This window comes from Cryptotermes secundus, unplaced genomic scaffold (assembly GCF_002891405.2).
Source record: "Cryptotermes secundus unplaced genomic scaffold, Csec_1.0 scaffold213, whole genome shotgun sequence".
NCBI classification, from domain to species: Eukaryota; Metazoa; Arthropoda; class Insecta; order Blattodea; family Kalotermitidae; genus Cryptotermes; species Cryptotermes secundus.
Window position 1 is genome coordinate 721,801 of NW_019731264.1, and position 17,244 is coordinate 739,044.

The 17,244-nt window shown below is 37.2% G+C and overlaps 3 protein-coding genes across 5 annotated transcripts in view; 2 read left to right on the forward strand and 1 right to left on the reverse strand.

Moving 5' to 3' along the window:
* The window catches only part of LOC111866730 (ubiquitin carboxyl-terminal hydrolase 34), a 128,498-nt gene extending 125,312 nt beyond the window's left edge, over nt 1-3,186 (forward strand). The window contains exon 51 of the mRNA XM_023855934.2: nt 1,418-3,186. Within this exon, the coding sequence (XP_023711702.1) occupies nt 1,418-1,701 (284 nt within the window). The 3' untranslated portion in view covers nt 1,702-3,186. The remainder of the gene's footprint in view (nt 1-1,417) is intronic.
* On the reverse strand, nt 1,602-10,205 carry LOC111866729. Of its 2 annotated transcripts, none has more exons than XM_033752384.1 (3): nt 9,904-10,205; nt 9,443-9,580; nt 1,602-1,681 (listed from the first exon to the last, which is right to left on the reverse strand). In XM_033752384.1, exons 1-3 carry the CDS (start codon nt 10,045-10,047, stop codon nt 1,664-1,666), a joined length of 300 nt encoding a protein of 99 aa, XP_033608275.1. In that variant the 5' UTR covers nt 10,048-10,205; the 3' UTR covers nt 1,602-1,663. The 2 variants fall into 2 exon arrangements, with proteins under 2 accessions (XP_033608275.1, XP_023711701.1); XM_023855933.2 differs by lacking the exon at nt 1,602-1,681 and adding an exon at nt 8,342-9,024 and having other exon boundaries at nt 9,904-10,199.
* A 1,236-nt stretch (nt 10,206-11,441) lies between these two features.
* The window catches only part of LOC111866761 (steroid hormone receptor ERR1), a 183,547-nt gene continuing 177,744 nt past the window's right edge, over nt 11,442-17,244 (forward strand). For both annotated transcript variants that reach the window (XM_023856002.2, XM_023856003.2), the window contains exon 1: nt 11,442-11,555. The gene's annotated coding sequence lies outside the window, so the exon portion shown is untranslated. The remainder of the gene's footprint in view (nt 11,556-17,244) is intronic.

Genomic DNA, 17,244 nt, shown 5'->3' on the forward strand with positions numbered 1-17,244 from the left:
CTCGGTTACAAGATATGGTGTTTTCAATATGAGTGTCTCACAAAGTGGCAGAGTACAGCATGGTTGAGCCCAAAGAAGCTGAAACCAAAGAAAGTGCGCATGCAAAAGAGTCGAGTAAGGACACTGCTAACCGTTTTCTTCAATTCCAAAGGAATCATTCACAAGGAATTTCTGCCATAAGGTCAAGCAGTGAATTCTGATTATAATCTCGGTGTCCTCAATCGTATGTGGGAGAGAATTCTTTGAATTCGACCTGACTATCAAGAGCAAGGTTCCTGGTTGCTCCTCCACGACAATGCCCCACGCCACAAATCGAAGATCGTGCGCGATTTTTTGGCCAGAAAGGGGATCACAGTCCTTGTTCATCCTTTGTATTCACCAGACTTGGCTCCAGCAGATTTCTCATTGTTCCAAGAAGTTAAGTTGGCGATGAAAGGAGACCGTCACGACACCATCCAGGACATCCAAAGGGAATCTACTGTAGTTTTAGATGTGATTCCACGAAAGGAGTACAGTGACTGTTTTCAAAAACTTTTCAATCGATTCCAGCTATGTATTGATTTAGAAAGAGACTATTTAGAATAAAAAGAGTGAAATTTTGAAAATAATTCACGCCCTGTATTTTTAATGAACACAGTCCAAACAGAACCTGGACACACTGTGTATATGTGAATTGTACAGTGAAGTATGGTGCAGTGAAAACTAATGAATTATGAAATATCGTGAAAATTGTATTGTCATGTTTGTAAATACAAAAGTTGTTGCTCTTATGCCGAAGGTTGTGGATTGTTTTTTTGTTTGTGACAGAGTAATGTGCAATGTACAGTCTGAAGAGTGATAGACCATTTTTCCTTCTGAGATTGGGGATTGGATTTCTGATTACAATGTTTACTATTACTTCTCTGTTTGAAATTTTTGGGTAATGTTTCTTCAACCTGGCATGGACAGTCAGTTTTGATGAATGGAATGAAAACCCAGTGTCTTTCAGTTATCAGATTAGTGTAACTCTTTTGCTAAGAAATCTGCTTATTTGTTGCATTATTTGAAGGTTTCCGTTGGAAAGCTGTTTCATTCTGGGGGCTTTGTAGTAGTTTCCTAGTCTGTTGGAGTTCTGTTAGCCTCCTCTTCATTGAGTTATATAGCATTACAGGAAGAGCTGTCTTGAAGTCACTTAAAACAACTGCCATGTTGAAAAGTGTTAATGTCACAGAATAATTACTTTCAGTTTGCTGTCAAAGTGGATTGCATTCTGTAGAAGGTATATGTAAAAAGAAAAGAATTTACACTTTATTTCCATTCCAATCCATCTATGTACATATGTTGTTTGTGCATACGTTCATGAATACAAAAGTACCAAGAGGTAAATTACAACACAACTTTAAATACAGGATTACACTCATTACTGTTGAAATTACAGATGAGCCTCCAACAAAGAAGCGCAAATTAAGCCTACAGAAAGAGGAAAATGAAGGTTCAAAGGTTCAGCCAACATCGTCAGCTGCGTTAGGTTCAGTATCAGCTTCTACATCTTCATTGTCGTCATCCTCATCTTCCTCTTCATCATCATCTGCAGGATGTTCAAAGGAAACAGAAGCAGATGACCTTTTCTCTCCCATTGAGGAGCAAGAAGATACTGACTGGCTTGAAGTCCTTGAAAAGACTGTCACAGACTTGAAAAGATCTGTGGAGAAAAAAGGTTGACTTGAAATTGTTTTAGGTGAGTATGGTAACTAGTCTGGTATGTTCCCACATGGGTGTGTAGCCTATGTCACACAGGCAGGGAACATCAGTGCTGTAGTGTTCGAGAGTGCAAACTGCTCCTGGACAAAGACATTCATGGAATTATTCATTTCATACATACTTCTTTTGGTGTACTGAAATTGTAAGTCATATATACTAATCAGTTATTGGTTAATTTAAAACATAAATCTGTTGTTTGAAATATCTGCATTTTGAGGCAGCAGTTAAAAAACAATAATATTGTGCCATTGTACGAATAGAGCCATCAGATTCAGTTGATTCTGGTTATTATAATTACATCAGTTGTAACTGAAACAGACCTTCCCTGATTATGAATCTTAGGTAGCTTGCCTAAATTTAGTTTTTGACATATGATGCAACAGCATGACCTGTTCTGAAACTTAACTGTGTTGAGACAGTGAAATAGTCACATTTTAATTTAGAATTTCCAGGCCATTGCAAAGGCCAGACTATGTCCATTCCATTCTCACATTAATACAAATATATATCAATATTTTAATCTTTTTCGAGATTCAACCAGATTAAATTTAACTTGCTGCATAAATGTGAGATACATTATGATCTGAATCCAGAGTTCAGAACTAGAGTCTGGGTGTCACCATTGTCTTCTCCTTTATTTTCCAACAGGTTTATCACTGTAGTGATGAAGTCAGTATTGTCCTCCAGTTGAACTAGTCTTTGTAGCAATGTAATAAAATAATTTTATGCCTTTATCTCTATTGCCTACTTTTTTGAAACTTTAAAATATTATCTGCTCCAGCGAGACAGGGTGCACATACATACAAAAAATATATATATAGATACAAATACATAATTGTAATTATTTTGTTAGTGTGAGACTGAGCTGTTTATAAAATTATATCATGCCTTTTTATTTACAACATATAGCCCACTGGGGTGGGGATTTAATGTGTACTTTTAGTGGATTCCTGTGTGGCATTGCTGAATCACATGACATACATTTATATGGACAAATGTTACTGTTATACAAATGTTTTGATTTAGTAAGAAATTGAAGTGATATGGAAGTGCTAACCTTCACAACTGCCAGCCAGAAGAAAGGTCAGCTACTTAGGAGAATAATTTATTATAAATGTATGGAAGAACAGTTCCCACACTGGTTTCATGTAATATCATTTTTGTATTTATTGCAAATGGCGTAACTTTATATGAAGACACAATACCATATTTTTGGCTTCATGTTAATTACCAGGTGTCAGTTTGCTTATAGTTGCATGCTACACGTTTGTGTCTTAAAAGGTTCCTGCATTTTATGGAATTCATGTGAAGATTAATGAGCGTGAGTGAGTGGGTGCTGGTATGTATGCGTTGATGAGTTGCTGGACCAAAGCTTTCATATTTGTTTCACTTAATTTAGGAATAAAAATTGTAATCCATGGCTGTGGAATAAATCAGTAACAATTATGTGTGGTGTTATATGAATCAGTTTTTTTCAGACTGGGACATAACAAATTACTGGACCATGGGAAGTAATTCACTGGGACATGGCTAATGATTTAATGCAATATAAAATCAGTTAGTTTAAAAACATGTTAGTAAACTTTTATATTTCATTAGAGAAATTGAAAGGTATATATTTAAAATTTGAGGCTTTCACGGCGGTGACTGTGAAGAAAGCAGTCTTCTGGGATTTGGCACCGTGTATATGTGGTGTTAACCNTTTAAACTTTACATAATTATATATTGAAGTATTCTGTTATGGCATGTTATACTTAGTAGCTAAGGTATTGTCATGCATTAGTGACTAGACATGAGTTTTGTATTGATGATTGGATTTACGGAACACTTATAAATCGTAACTACAAGTAATTATGGTGTTGTCATTAATTCGCGCACTCTACTTCTCACTACAGCACAATCTTGTCTTCTATGTCTTCACTGACTGTTGCCTGGTAATGGATCCCAACAGTGTCATGTGCTTACATCCTTACAGGCTGGCATCTGTCTTACGTCTAACTCGACTGTCAACTCTCAACTCATGGCATCACTAGCCATCACTGTGTACTCACTGGCTGTCAACTGCAGCTGGTGATGATGACAATTAACTGTTGGCTTTGACCTGTTTCTCAGGTCTGGCTCACCGACTCACTTGCATTCTGAACTGCTGAACAACTCCATTGATTCTCCTTAGGCATGGACTGCACAGAAAACTTCACTTACAGCAATTCCTTTGTTGCTGCACATTTGTTGCCATGGAAATTTCTTTACCATCCATTCTCTAACAGCTTTCACCTCTTGCTGCTCCCCTGTTCTGGTTTTCAGCCATCATGGCACAGTATACTTCTGTCTCACCAGTGCACTGTGATATTATAATGATAATCATTAATCCACACGTCAGTTCTAAAGGGTTTTGACGACAGTGAGTTGCACTGAGGATTGCATAATGTGTGGAAAGGAAAAAATGAGCTATGAAATTATGAGAAAGTTCTTTCTAGTTTGTATAAAGTCCCTGTGCTTAACTAATTAAGCACTATACCATGAAGGTGTATGGGGGAGTGGATGTATAGATCCATGATTTCTCCACCTCAGCTCTAGTTGGAAGTGAATGGTTAGCTTCACACCCCGGCTGCTTTACCTCCCAGGAAATAGACCCTGGTACCAATTGGATCACAGGCTGGGTGGGCCCCAGAACCAGTCTGAACGTCATGGAGAGGAGAAAATTATTGGCCCTACTGGGACTCGGAACTACAAACCCTCGGTCATCCAGCCCATAGTCAGTCACTATACCAACTGCATTATCCTGGCTCTTCTTCTAGCTTGAATAGATATGATAATGCATTTTTATGATAAATTTGCAGAAAAGTTAAAAACTCTCTCTTAGTAATAACATAGTTTATCAGAATATGTACAGCTGCAGAACACTTAGAAATGATGTTCGTTACTCACAGTTTGGTGTTGATTTTGATATCCAGCTATTTTCACTACACTTTTAGTTTATGTGAGATACATATGGCAGGATGTATGTAAGATTTGCTTTGTTCTTTAAATTTACTTTCAAACACAACTTGATTAACCATATTTGCAGTATTGGAAGACTGCAGAGCTGGGTAGCATAAATTAAACTGGTGTAGCTGCAAAGAAATTACAAGTATGACACATGCAATTTTCAAAAGATTATTTGGATGGTGTTCATTCTAATCTTATGGAAGTACTGAAGGAAGGAGTTGTTCATTTCTCTGGTGGATGTTCAGTGAATAACTGATGCTTTAAAATATTGGAACTGATTGACACATTTATTTTATTGTATTGAAGTTTGTTGATTGTTGCAAGGCAGAATTCTAACCAGAATGTATGCACTCAGAAATAAGGTTCACATTTTTGCAGTTGAAAAAGTGTAATTGAGCAGATGGTCTTCTGATGACAGTTTGAAAATACAGCTGACACATTCATCCAACATTTTCTCAATCTTCCATGAACATAATTTGAATGTACAAAGAAATAGTATCAATATTGTCACAGGGTACGTCGTAGTGCCCTTAACGACAGATAATTATAACATTTTTATTACTCTTCACAATCTATAAGTAACTACAGCATATTTGAAGTTTTTCTGGTTTGATATATCTTCATGTACTCATTGCTTGGTTACGGCCTCCAGCTATAGGAACTCACCCTAATATTTCTGCGCTTGATGACTCATGCTCAGGGTCTTGCAGGCTCTCTTTATGTAACTTCATTGCAGAACTGTGAGAAAACACATTCCCAACAGTTCTTCTGCTGTTGTGTGCGGTCGTTGCTGTGGATACATGTTTTAACGAGCCATTATGTAGCAATGGATGCTGTCATGATGCTTCTTTGACTCCAGAAATCTTTTAGGCGTCTTCATCAAATTATATTTCAATGTGTGGAACATATCCAAGGATTCCAGAAGACATTACAGGGTTGCAAAGCAAAGCTGTTGCTGTGAGAAGCTGGTAGATGAGGCCAGGTATAACTCAGGAACCCAGAAGAAGGGGAACGCCTGCTGTTGGAAGCCGCTACCAAGCAAGGGCTAGTGAAGACTGAGAACACTAGTCTGTGTGTGATAGTGATTTGTAAAGTGTAGTCATGCATTGTATAAAAAAGTCTAAATTCAGTCACCAATCCAAACCCCATCTATAGTCACATGCATACATGGGACAATTCTTAACTGTCGCTGGCCTCAGCTTCTCACAGCAACAGCTCATGACAATTGAACTGCAATTCTCTGACTTAATTCTTCACTAACTGGTCCTCATAACATCTCTGTGTGGACCGCACATAAATGTTGCAGTGCAATTATTACTGTGGAAACATGCTTGTTTGCGGAGTCATTAGTTATCGGCAGCTGTTGTAGAGTTGCTTATTCTGTGGTTGTTGCCTAGCAATGGGTCTGTGCTGCACTACCCGGGTTCTCAGTACCCATGTCTCACTTCCATATTTAAGGGCTGATTTAGACGTTAAATTATGTAGTCTGTTGCACAGTGCAGCAGTGATAGAGGAAACCTGGCAGCAGCGTAGTGCAGGCACAACATTTCTCACAGATTGCTGCTGTAACTGTCAATAGGCAGTCAACATTTATACTGAAGTGATGTTCACTATTGAAAGGCGTGTTTATTGTGAAAACTTTTGCAAGAAAAAACTTAACAGAAAATATATCCATAGGTTTCGCCATACATATCCTGACTCGCCAGTTCCCACCAAATTGTGTGTATCCAAGCTTGTGAAGAAGTGGCAGGCCACAGGTTCAGTGTTTGACATAAAGAAGCAATCAAAGAGGATTGCCCTGACTGAAGAAAAGGTTCGGGGTACTCAGGCACGACTACAGATCAGTCCTTGAAAATCGTTAAAGACTCAAACACAGGAAACCGGTGTTTCAGCCACAAAATTAATAAAACTTTGCCCATACAAAATAACAGTTGTGCATGAGCTGAAACAACCGCATTATGCAGCAAAAATTCATTTTTGCAACTGCCTGCTGCGAAATGTGCACGATGGAATTGTGGATCCATGGCTTCTGTTCATGACTACTGAAACATGGTTTCACATCAGTGGCCATGTCAGTGCACAAAATGTAAGAATATGGAGCAATGAAAATCCTCACACCATACAGCAAGTGCCATTACATAGTGAAATGAAATTTTTATGATCACAGAAAATGTCTAAAAATTGATCAGTTTTTCAAAACATTCAGTGTATGGAAGAATGCATGGATTACTCTGTTTTGAAGGCTTGGAAAGTTAGGACACACACACCTTCCTGAAAGTGCAGTATTTTTGTTTTTTCTTTTCACAGTGGTAGTAATTGCTATTTTATATGAGGTTTATATCACGTTTGTAGACTACTTTTCAGTTATGTCTGCAATATGTCCCTGGTTTGCATGTTTCCTCCACCACGTGGAGGGCAAGCTGCCGGAACAAAACACCTGGGACAGCATACATTCATGAACAATGGATGACACCCCTTGTGAGGTGAAGTAGACTGCACCAAAATAACATGGGATTAATAGATTTTATCTTGTTTTACTTTGAAAAGAGAACTACAGCGTGTGATTTTAACACCGACTAACACAGTGTAGCAGTTTTAACATAATTTAATAAAATATTTGTAACATATCAAGACACCTGAAGATGGCCATTTGGGGCCGAAACATGTTGTGTCAAAGTGTAAAATGTTTTAAAATTAAGTGGTGAATAAACAAGTGTTGCAATATTGACAGACGATAAATACATGGACATTAAGTTACATTTTTGTTGGTTTATTCTTTTGTTGTGTGTGTGTGTGCATGTGTGTGTTTTTTTTTCTGAGTGTGTGTTCTGAGTGTTTCTGTAGAAGCGGAAGCTTGCTGACAGTGGCTAGTCATCACAGTCATTCGTGGTAAGTGGAACAGTCACGCAGAACAAAAGGATAAACGAACAAAAACTACTCTAGACACATGCATAACAGCAGCAATATAACCCAGAAAATTACATCAAAAATGAAAAGCATAATAGCAGAGCAGCAGGTTCCTTCAACTCAACACCTTATACACCTGATGATGGCCAGTTAGGTCAAAACACGTAGTGTTATGTGATAAAGAAATGAAGACATAAGAACATTAATATATCAATGAGGTTACACAAAGCCGCCAAAGAGTGGGAACATATAGTCAGAATACACAGTGCAACAGGATGTTGCAGTATAATACAACTCTTCATGTCACCACTGTGCATCATCTAGACTCTCCAGACTTTATGTCATGTGACTTCTAGTTCTTTTCAACATTGAAAAACTCTCTTCATGGCAGAAATTTTAAATTGTCCTGCAGAATAAACTACCATTTACCACTGGACTAAACATACCCCCAAAGAATCTTCACAGTATGAAACTAAGATGCAAAAGATTTACTGACCTCCCTGGGAAATATGGTGAAAAACAATGTGATGTTTTGTTCCTATACCAAGTGTCATTTAACTCTTATATATACTGCAGCAAACAATGAGGCATATCCCAGCAACATGCTCAGAAGCTAAGCCTTGGAATAGGCTGCCACTGACCTATACTGGTGCAAATGATGAAATCAGGTTTCCTCATATCTTCTTTATTAAGAAAAGACATTTCACTGGCATAATTCTTATTTATATTTTTTTACATTTCATTGCTAATTTACACGCAAATGCCTAAAGGTGATTACTAAGACATTAAAAATATGTATTGGGAAATATAATATGTATTTGCAAAAGTGCATCCATTTCATAAGTATTATCAGTGATTAAATCATGCTGTGACACTCAGCACATCTTAGAGGATCCCTTTCTTATAGTATAATTTACATGAAGTGAAACAGTTATCACATATTCATAAAACACCACTATCATACATACAGTCATTCACTGTTCGGCCTGGGGCTCGCCCTGAAGGGTAATACAAAACACTCAGCTCTGGATAACTAGATTTTACCGTATGATTGTAAAAATTAAACAAAAATAATAAAAATTATATAACCTACTACAAAAAGCGCAGTTCATATATTGTATACATGTTTGTCACCCAGAGGATGCTCATGAAATCCCTGAACTCTCATACATTTCTATGCTTGCTTTAACAGAATATCAGCCTGTCCTTACACTTGGAATATACTTTGAGCATTTTGGTCCATTAATAACTGTGAAGCATGTATTCTGTGCTTCAGCCCTACTCATGTGTTCTAGTGTCCATTTCATGAGAGTCCTCCTCTTGTGCAGATGAACTGCAACCAGGAAGAGCACAACTGCCACTTCTAGCTTGACTAGGATGAATTGATTTCTATAAAAGAAGAATTCACCTTACAGATTGTCTTCATTTTAATCCTTTGTCTCAAAAGTAATTTCACAAACATAAAACAGTGAAAACATAGTTACTCATCCCCTATTATACAATGCTATCTTTATAACATCCTATTATCATCTCATGCACATAATCTTCTGCATATGTATATACATACCTATATAAATCAAACTAAATAACCCAACTGAACTAAAACAGTATATATGTACAGTACGTAAACCTGAAACTAAATACGCTTAACAAGTATGGTAACAGATGACCTCTACGTTCACATCAGTTAATATTACTGTGATAATTTACAAGGTGTCATGGTAGAGGTGCTGAAAAAGTTACGGTCTCACATGTAAAATGCATGGCAATGAAGAAATCAGCATGCGGATCATCCAGCAATACTAACTTGTGAATTTTCTGCAGCTTTTGCTTCTGCTAAGCGTTGCCTTGCCCATGTAAATTGTTCCATCAATTCATGGTGCGCTTCCAGACGATCAATGCATGGCAAGCACACTGTTTTTGGTAAAGGATCATTAACATTAATCTGAAAATAAAAGTATAATATTAAACTTCTGTGCATCTATCACGATTTCCAATGAATGTTCTAAAACATGTCTTAATACATTATACTTATCGGGTAATGTATAACGAGCATCATAGTGAAAATGATTTCATACGCCTTTCCTAAATCTTATGTGCATTCCTTCTGTATCGAAGCTAGAACTAGTAAAGTATACGAACTCTAGTCCTCGATTGTAATTTGTCCTTACATAACCAATACTATTTGCTTGGAATCACATTATTATTCACTGAAATTACTCCAGTTATCATCCACTATCACGAATACCACAAAGAAAGAAAACAAACCGTTATTGGTAAATAGGCATTAATTTTCTCGGCTAGGCGCATCCTCTCTCCCTCTTCACCATAAATATGAATAACAAAACGATTCATCTTGGAACAAAGTCGACATATAAAACCAGTTATCACTGCTTTGTCAGTGCTCCCCATCTCCTGTATGAGTTCTTTCAACAGAATCTTAAATTGTACTTAAAAATGCTAAAAACTGATGTCCTATCTCTCCCTAACTGTTTTGATTACTTATGACGGGTGTCAAACTTCAATTATCTTCAGTCTAACCAATGTGCGTTCAGAACGTATTTGACAAATACTGCATGCTCCTCTCGGTGCTCAGCTGTTTGATCCCTGTTACTCTCATGTCTCTCTCAGGAGCTCAGGAGTCACTTCTTCCAGTTGTGTTCATAGTTCAGTGATGGCAATCCAGTAGGAGACATAATTTAGTGAACCGTGGACAGGAGGAGTACAGTGCCGAAGCTGGATAGAATTTAGGCATACTTTGTAACAGGTCACGCGAAGGGACGTAGAATCATTTTGAATAATAAATCAGTTTTTCTGACCCATACAACTTAATTTAAAAATATTTTATATACCTCAAACCATCTTCACTCCTTTAACTATCAGTAATGAAGACACAGAAAATACTTACTTTAAAATAGACATGTATATCAATTAAAAAAAATATTTTCACTATTAAGTTACTGTAATTCGGTGTCTAGAACATTTCTTCATGAAAACAGAACATTCTGTCTGCAGCTAGATACTAATTACGTGCTCCCCCCACATTTAAGTCCGAACTGAATCTCGCCACTTTAAATATAAGTGGTATCGGCTTTCGAGTTCCGACCAACTACGAACTTCGCACTGTCAGCAAATTTCGATAACTGTATACTATTACAGAAAGGTGTAGGCGGATGTGAACACACAACTGAATACTCAATGCATGTTTCACGGTAACCGACCATAATATAAGTCAACCCAACCGTACCTAACCAACATAATCAGACATAACATAACATGAAGATCCTAAATTGACTTAATTATAAGTTTTTTTTTTTTTAAGAATTTGCTCTTCGCTATGTATAGAAAATCATTCCTCGTAATTTGATCAACGATGGAAGTTGAAGACAACCCAGAAGCATAACCATTTTCCTGCTGTCTTTAGTCTTTCGTATACAGACAAGAGGGTCTCTGGATGAACCGGAATGAGTAACAGTGAATGCTTATTTAATGAGATGTAGATAATGATTTTATGTTCTGTTAGCTGTTACTCCAAATAAAATCATGTTAGGTGAATACACTACAACAATTAGGCTACAGCTTTCAGACACGGTTTTATGTTGGACAGCTCTAAGAGAGGATATAGATGGTTGCTTTTGTGCGCTACAGTTTTATATTGGTACGTAGTGAACTTCATACTTCGACGTTCTGCGATATCAGTGCAGAACTATCTGCCCTATTAAGGGCTTGCCCCGTCAATTGTGTTCCTAAAGGAACAAATTCAACTGATTTGTCTGGCTCCTCTCCTTTGCGGGTGCTGCCATCTAGCAGAATCGTAATGTATTGTATATTAAGGTGCGAAGTATTTTTCGAATATTTTTAAATGCAACTTTATTGTGGTCTAAAGTCCAAATCGAAAAAAAACCTACCGGATTGAGTTTGTGAGTAAACTTTTTTTATGTTATGTAGACAGATTACACTTTACCCTGCAAAATAAGTACAATCGTACTTAAAAAGGGGGCGGGACCTACATTATTACCGGTGTCCTGAATCGATGATTTTACTGTACTGCTTTAGCATAATTGCCCAAACCACTTCTATCGTTTAAGTAATTTAAAGGTTACAGTGTGGAAATGAAGTACATAATAATTATTACCAAATTTCGTGTTGTAATTAGGGTTATGTTAGTCGACGTTTGTTTTAATTGTACATATATGATGCTTCCAAAATGCAACATCTGGCTTGTATTTGGGTGAAGTTTTCTCTCAATTCGAATTGATGTGTGTTGTAAGAAGAAGAGGAGTGATATTGAGATATAGTATTAAAATAATGTAATGTAATGTAATTAGTAACAGACATAAATAGAAGCTAATATGGCTACACAAAGTTTCCCTATATATGATTGCAAGATAAATACTTGCCAGTATTCACTGCTGTAATTATTTGGATGTATACTGGCATATTTTTAACAAAATTTCCATTTTATAGAGAAAGGGCAAATGTATGAGATGGTACTGTGTGTGTGCACAGGCACTTGAATCTCCTTTTTAGATTTTAAATTGGTTGACTGATTTTCAAGAAATTGACAAACATTATGCCGTTAGTGGACATGTACATAATTGTACATTTCACTTTCCACCCATCACAGATCACAACATAGTATGCATAGATATGTTAAGTGGGAGTGACTACTCTGAAATCTTGCATGACAGTAGATGTTTGATAAATAGACAACTTTTGTTTAGGTAATTTCCTTTGTAGAATGTGACACAACAACATATATGTCGTCCAGAAATAATAATTTAGTTTTCAGCTTGACAGAAATAACTATCTGGAGCTATGAATATGAAATTATAAATGTACATAGATTGTAAACATTCATGAACATACAAAATACCAAGAATTCTGTCTGCTGGGATATAGTGCTTGTAGTCCATTGAATATGAGCTGATGTTTTAGTGGAATATGTTACTTTGAGATATCAGTTGACTTGCAGTAGACTGCAAGGCATTATCTCCCAGAAGATAGAACTCTTCATAACAACCGCTGTGAGAACATCAAATCCTACTTTATTTGTATATCAGTGGTGCCAAACTTTGAGATAATTTAATGTAACATTTAACATAGAGAGAATTGGTACTTAAGTAATGAGTTTGCTCTGCCATAATTCATATTGTCTTTCACTGACTTTCCATTGCAGTGGCCCAAGTTTGATCCTAAATCAGATCATGTGGGATTTGTGGTGGACAGGCACTGGAGCAGGTTTTCTCCACCTCTTCAGTTTGTAGAATTTCTTATCAGTTCTTAACATAATTAATATAATCATACATAGAAAGAGAACAAAAATGTTTGCTTTTGGGAATTGGTAAGAAAATAGGAATAAACAGTAAAACCTCTGTCTTTCATGCACATTCTGCTGTTGGCCTTGACCCCCAACACAGACTTCAGGTACCAGTTTCTTCTCTTTCCTTGGTATTGAATCTAGGAACCAAGGTGTTTGGATCCTTTGCCAGAATATTTAACAACACAAAAGCCGCACTCTTCATTTTCAGTTGACTTTGTTATCATGCATCTTTAGGTTCCTCTTATTTGCTGGTTTTATTTTATTCAATAATGTTGCTTCATTGTTGTTGTATGTGAATATTTGCAAATACAAATAGTCATTTATGTAATACATTTCAGTCTTAACAATTGCAGTGAATTCTGGAGATTTGATTATAGGAGCTTTTTGCTGTTTTTTGCCCCATTTGTGTTTGTATTGTGTAATGTTATGTCATGAGAACTTGGTGGGCTAGGATCAGTTGTACCCACAGGTTCAACAGGTCCATGAAGTGTTGAAAGGATTCCAGATTCCTGATTTTTTCCAACTGATGATTGGGCAGTTGAAGGTAAAGATCCATAACCCTGTACAGTGTTGTATTGAAAGGATATAGCAGTGTAGAAGCAGACCCACAGTGCGGCTTGTTTACACACAGATCAGTCCCGGTCATATTTGAACCACCTTGTATTTACTCATTTTCCTTTAGGATAGAAATTCAGTGCACTTCATGGATGTTCAAGAAATGTGATTACCCTGTTTTCCAGGGGTGGGGGATTGTTAAGTAAGTCACCCAGAGTTGTAGATGTTCATTTTATCTAGGATGTTAGTAGCACTGATTACTGAAATAGTATTAAGCTTAACAATCCAAGTTGCTTATAATATGTAGGATGATAGTAATAAGTTGTAATTTTTCAAATGACACTTTCTGTTATCGTAAGGCAGCAGCATTGATGAAAGATTTGTTTGTTTGCTGTTGTCATTTTTTTAATTTCACCCTGCTTGCCCTGTGGCCTAATCCATATTACATTTTTATCTTTACATTTTTCTGTTAAGAGTGATGGAAAATTTTTTTGACACTGACATGCTCTGCAGTACAAATACAGGAAGTACTGATGAATGTGTCTAATACACTGCCTTCAGCAATTTAAGCAGCAGTAACATTATAGCTTCTTGGCACGTATATGCGAGGCTTGTTTGTGAAATACAACAATTTAAGCCTGTCTGGTCCATGAAAGAGGGCCTTACTAGACAACAGTAATCTATACACATTAGCTCATTTTCTTTACAGAACCCTGAAAGCAAGATATATAGAAGGATTATTTTAGTGGTTGTTTAATTTGATTGTGAAATAATCATTAACTTCGAAGGCATGAATCCATTGAAGCTTTTTCCATCCTCATTAAAGTAAGTAAAAAAGTAAAGCTATCCCTGTAACAGGCCATGAAGGCCCATAGGGTTGTGAGACGTTGAGGGTCCCACATTATCTACACAATCGGCTCAAAGATGGCGGTAAGGTTGTCAGCCTTACGCGCAGACTGCGCTTTACTCCCCAGGAAAATTATTTAATTAATTCCTGGTACTCATTTCATATTACTGTAGGGATAAAATTAGTTTATTTAAATGTTCTTAGGATAGGAACCCCACCTACTAACCACTGTGTTGTTGAGTTGCCACTTTAAATCCCTACACTGGCTTGTGGTTGTGAAATATATTTCTTATATTGAGAAATATAAATGTCAAGTGCTGTGAAACGATGTCATGAAATAAATATTTGCACCTGATTGCCGTGTATTGTTAGTCTGATGGAAACAGGAAAGTTTGGGTGTTCTTCATATGTGGCTCAGATTGGGAGACAAGGAGTGCATAAGGAATTTTGATGGATAAACCAGTCCCTTGGAGGATAAGACTGAGTTGAAAGAATAACATTAAGGTGGATCTGTATTTATTTATATTTTATTAAACAAATTTTTAATAGCTCAGCCTGTGTAGTGTCAAAAGATATCATGATTAGTGAGTGATTAATTAGAAGGGATTTGGAAGCAACTGACTGTCACCTGATTTGAGATACTGTTCTCGTATTTGTCTGGAAGGGCTGAGGATAACAGTGAAAATCCTCAGTCAGGATAATCGGTCTGTTGGCATATATTGAACTTGGGACTTCACAGATTTCAACAGGAATATTACAAGTATTTACTCAGCTGCAACATGCGGTGGTCAGATCTTAAGGAAACTGTTTGTGATGTGGATGGAACCGATTCAGAATCATGTCCAGTAGGGAAAGTATGACGCCACAAAGATGTATGTAGGAGTGAAGGTACAGCTTCATGCTTTCTTAGTCTCAGCATTAGTTGGCGCCAACTTCATGCCCTAGCTGCTTTACCCCCAGGGAAGGAAGCTCTGGTATCCAATGGATAGAAGGCTAAGTGGACCCAAAAACTGGTCTGGACGTGGTGGCATAGAGAAAAGTCTCTGCCTCTACTGGGAATCAAGCCCCCTGTCATCCACATCTTAGTCAGTCCCATGCTCTGGTATTAACATTGCTTTCATCTAAGAAGAGTTCAAGCACATAACAGATATATGATGACTAGAAAGAAAATGTTATATTGTTGGAACATCTGTGGTTGGTTTGTCATTCTTTGACAGTTGTGGAAAATTCATATTGACTGTCAAGTCAGTAGTGTTGTAATGAATGGTGACTTAATTGCATTGCAAAGTGTTGAAGCTGTACACTCATTACAATTTTAATTTTTTGATGTCACCTGAATTTGAATGCATTGAAGCATTCCATAAATTTTATTTCTCCTCGTCATGCAGAGTCATACGTTCTTTGTACCAAGTGGATGCAATGAACACAAGTCTTGTTTGGCTGTCTGTATGCTGCATCTGTGAACTCGCTAATGAAGTTCATGTACGCCAATGAAGTCTGTGCACACTAGAATTGTTAAGTTCAGTCCATATACTTCTGGTTTTGAAAAAGAATTGGATGCCCTTTAACTTATGAAGAAGGACTGCGCTTCATGTGGTTAACATTAGAAATGCTGGATTTAATTCATACAATGCCAGCCTGCCATTTTAGGTGTTCTGACATATTCCTCTTTCACGGGCAGTTGTTGTGTAGTTTTATACAAGTAGAAACAGCTTCCAGATGTTTCTTGACTGTGTGGTTCAGTTCTTGACTATATCACATGCTGCCAGAAAAAAAAGCGTGAAGTTAGAAAATTTTGACATTTTTGCACTTCTAGGGTTAATCAGACACAAACAGACACACTCTCTCCTTCTCTTTGATTGTTTAACGATGCTGTCAGTATCTTTCTCTAGACTGTATAGGGTAGAAGAATGGTTGGATGGTTAATAGTTTGAAAACTGGAAAGGCTTTGGAAGGAAGCGATTTTCCTGGGGGAACTGAGGTAAACCACAAAGAATCCCTCAGGACAGTCAGTATCCTGGCCAAGGTTCGCACCTAGCACCTCTAGAATGCAAATCTATACAGCGTTACCGCTTCGCCAACCCGCTTGGTGAATACAGTATAACTTCATTGCATGTAAATCAACTACTCAGTAATTTTCTAAAACAAAACGCCTCATTCTCCTCAAACAACGCTTGGAAAGTGAGTGTCCTCTTTCATTTTTGAGTGTGAATTCATTGCATGAACTTAATGCGAGTTCCCTTTGCTGCCCATCTGCAACCCAAGGGAAGAGGTTTTGATGAAGTTTGTTATTTTGGGTGCTGCTGAAAACCAGCCAGTGAATTTAATGGTGGGTGCTAATCATTGTTTTACAGTAAGCAGAAGTCCAACTTTATTGATTTAACCATAAATGGTTAACCATATACAATGTAGGAGTTCTCGTAACTTGTATTTCAAACAATTTCCGATGTGATAAACGTTTAACAAAACAGAGGCGTAGGTGATGAGTTTTGATTGTGGTATGCTTAATATAGTTAGCTGTGCAGTAATAGATCTGTACACAGGCCGCAGTAAGTGAACAACAGGGCTGTTGAGGTATGCAAAATAGCAAGGAACTTGTTCTGAAAGGCACCGTTCTGAAGGTTACTTGAGCGTTTGAAGTTATGTTCTCGAAAGTAAGTGATACCGGTTGTGTAACGGAAGCAGCTTTCAGTCTTAAGACTTTTTAACAAGGCAGATGTGAGTCCATTTGTCCTTTCACTTAGAGGGCGCTCTTGACTGACGGTCACAGTTCATAAGGTGCACTTCTAGGGTTCCACAGGAAGCAAATGTTCTGATTATAGTATATAGTCAGAACTCGTTCACAAAGAGAGTCGCTTAGCCGCTGTGGAGATATATAAGTAAT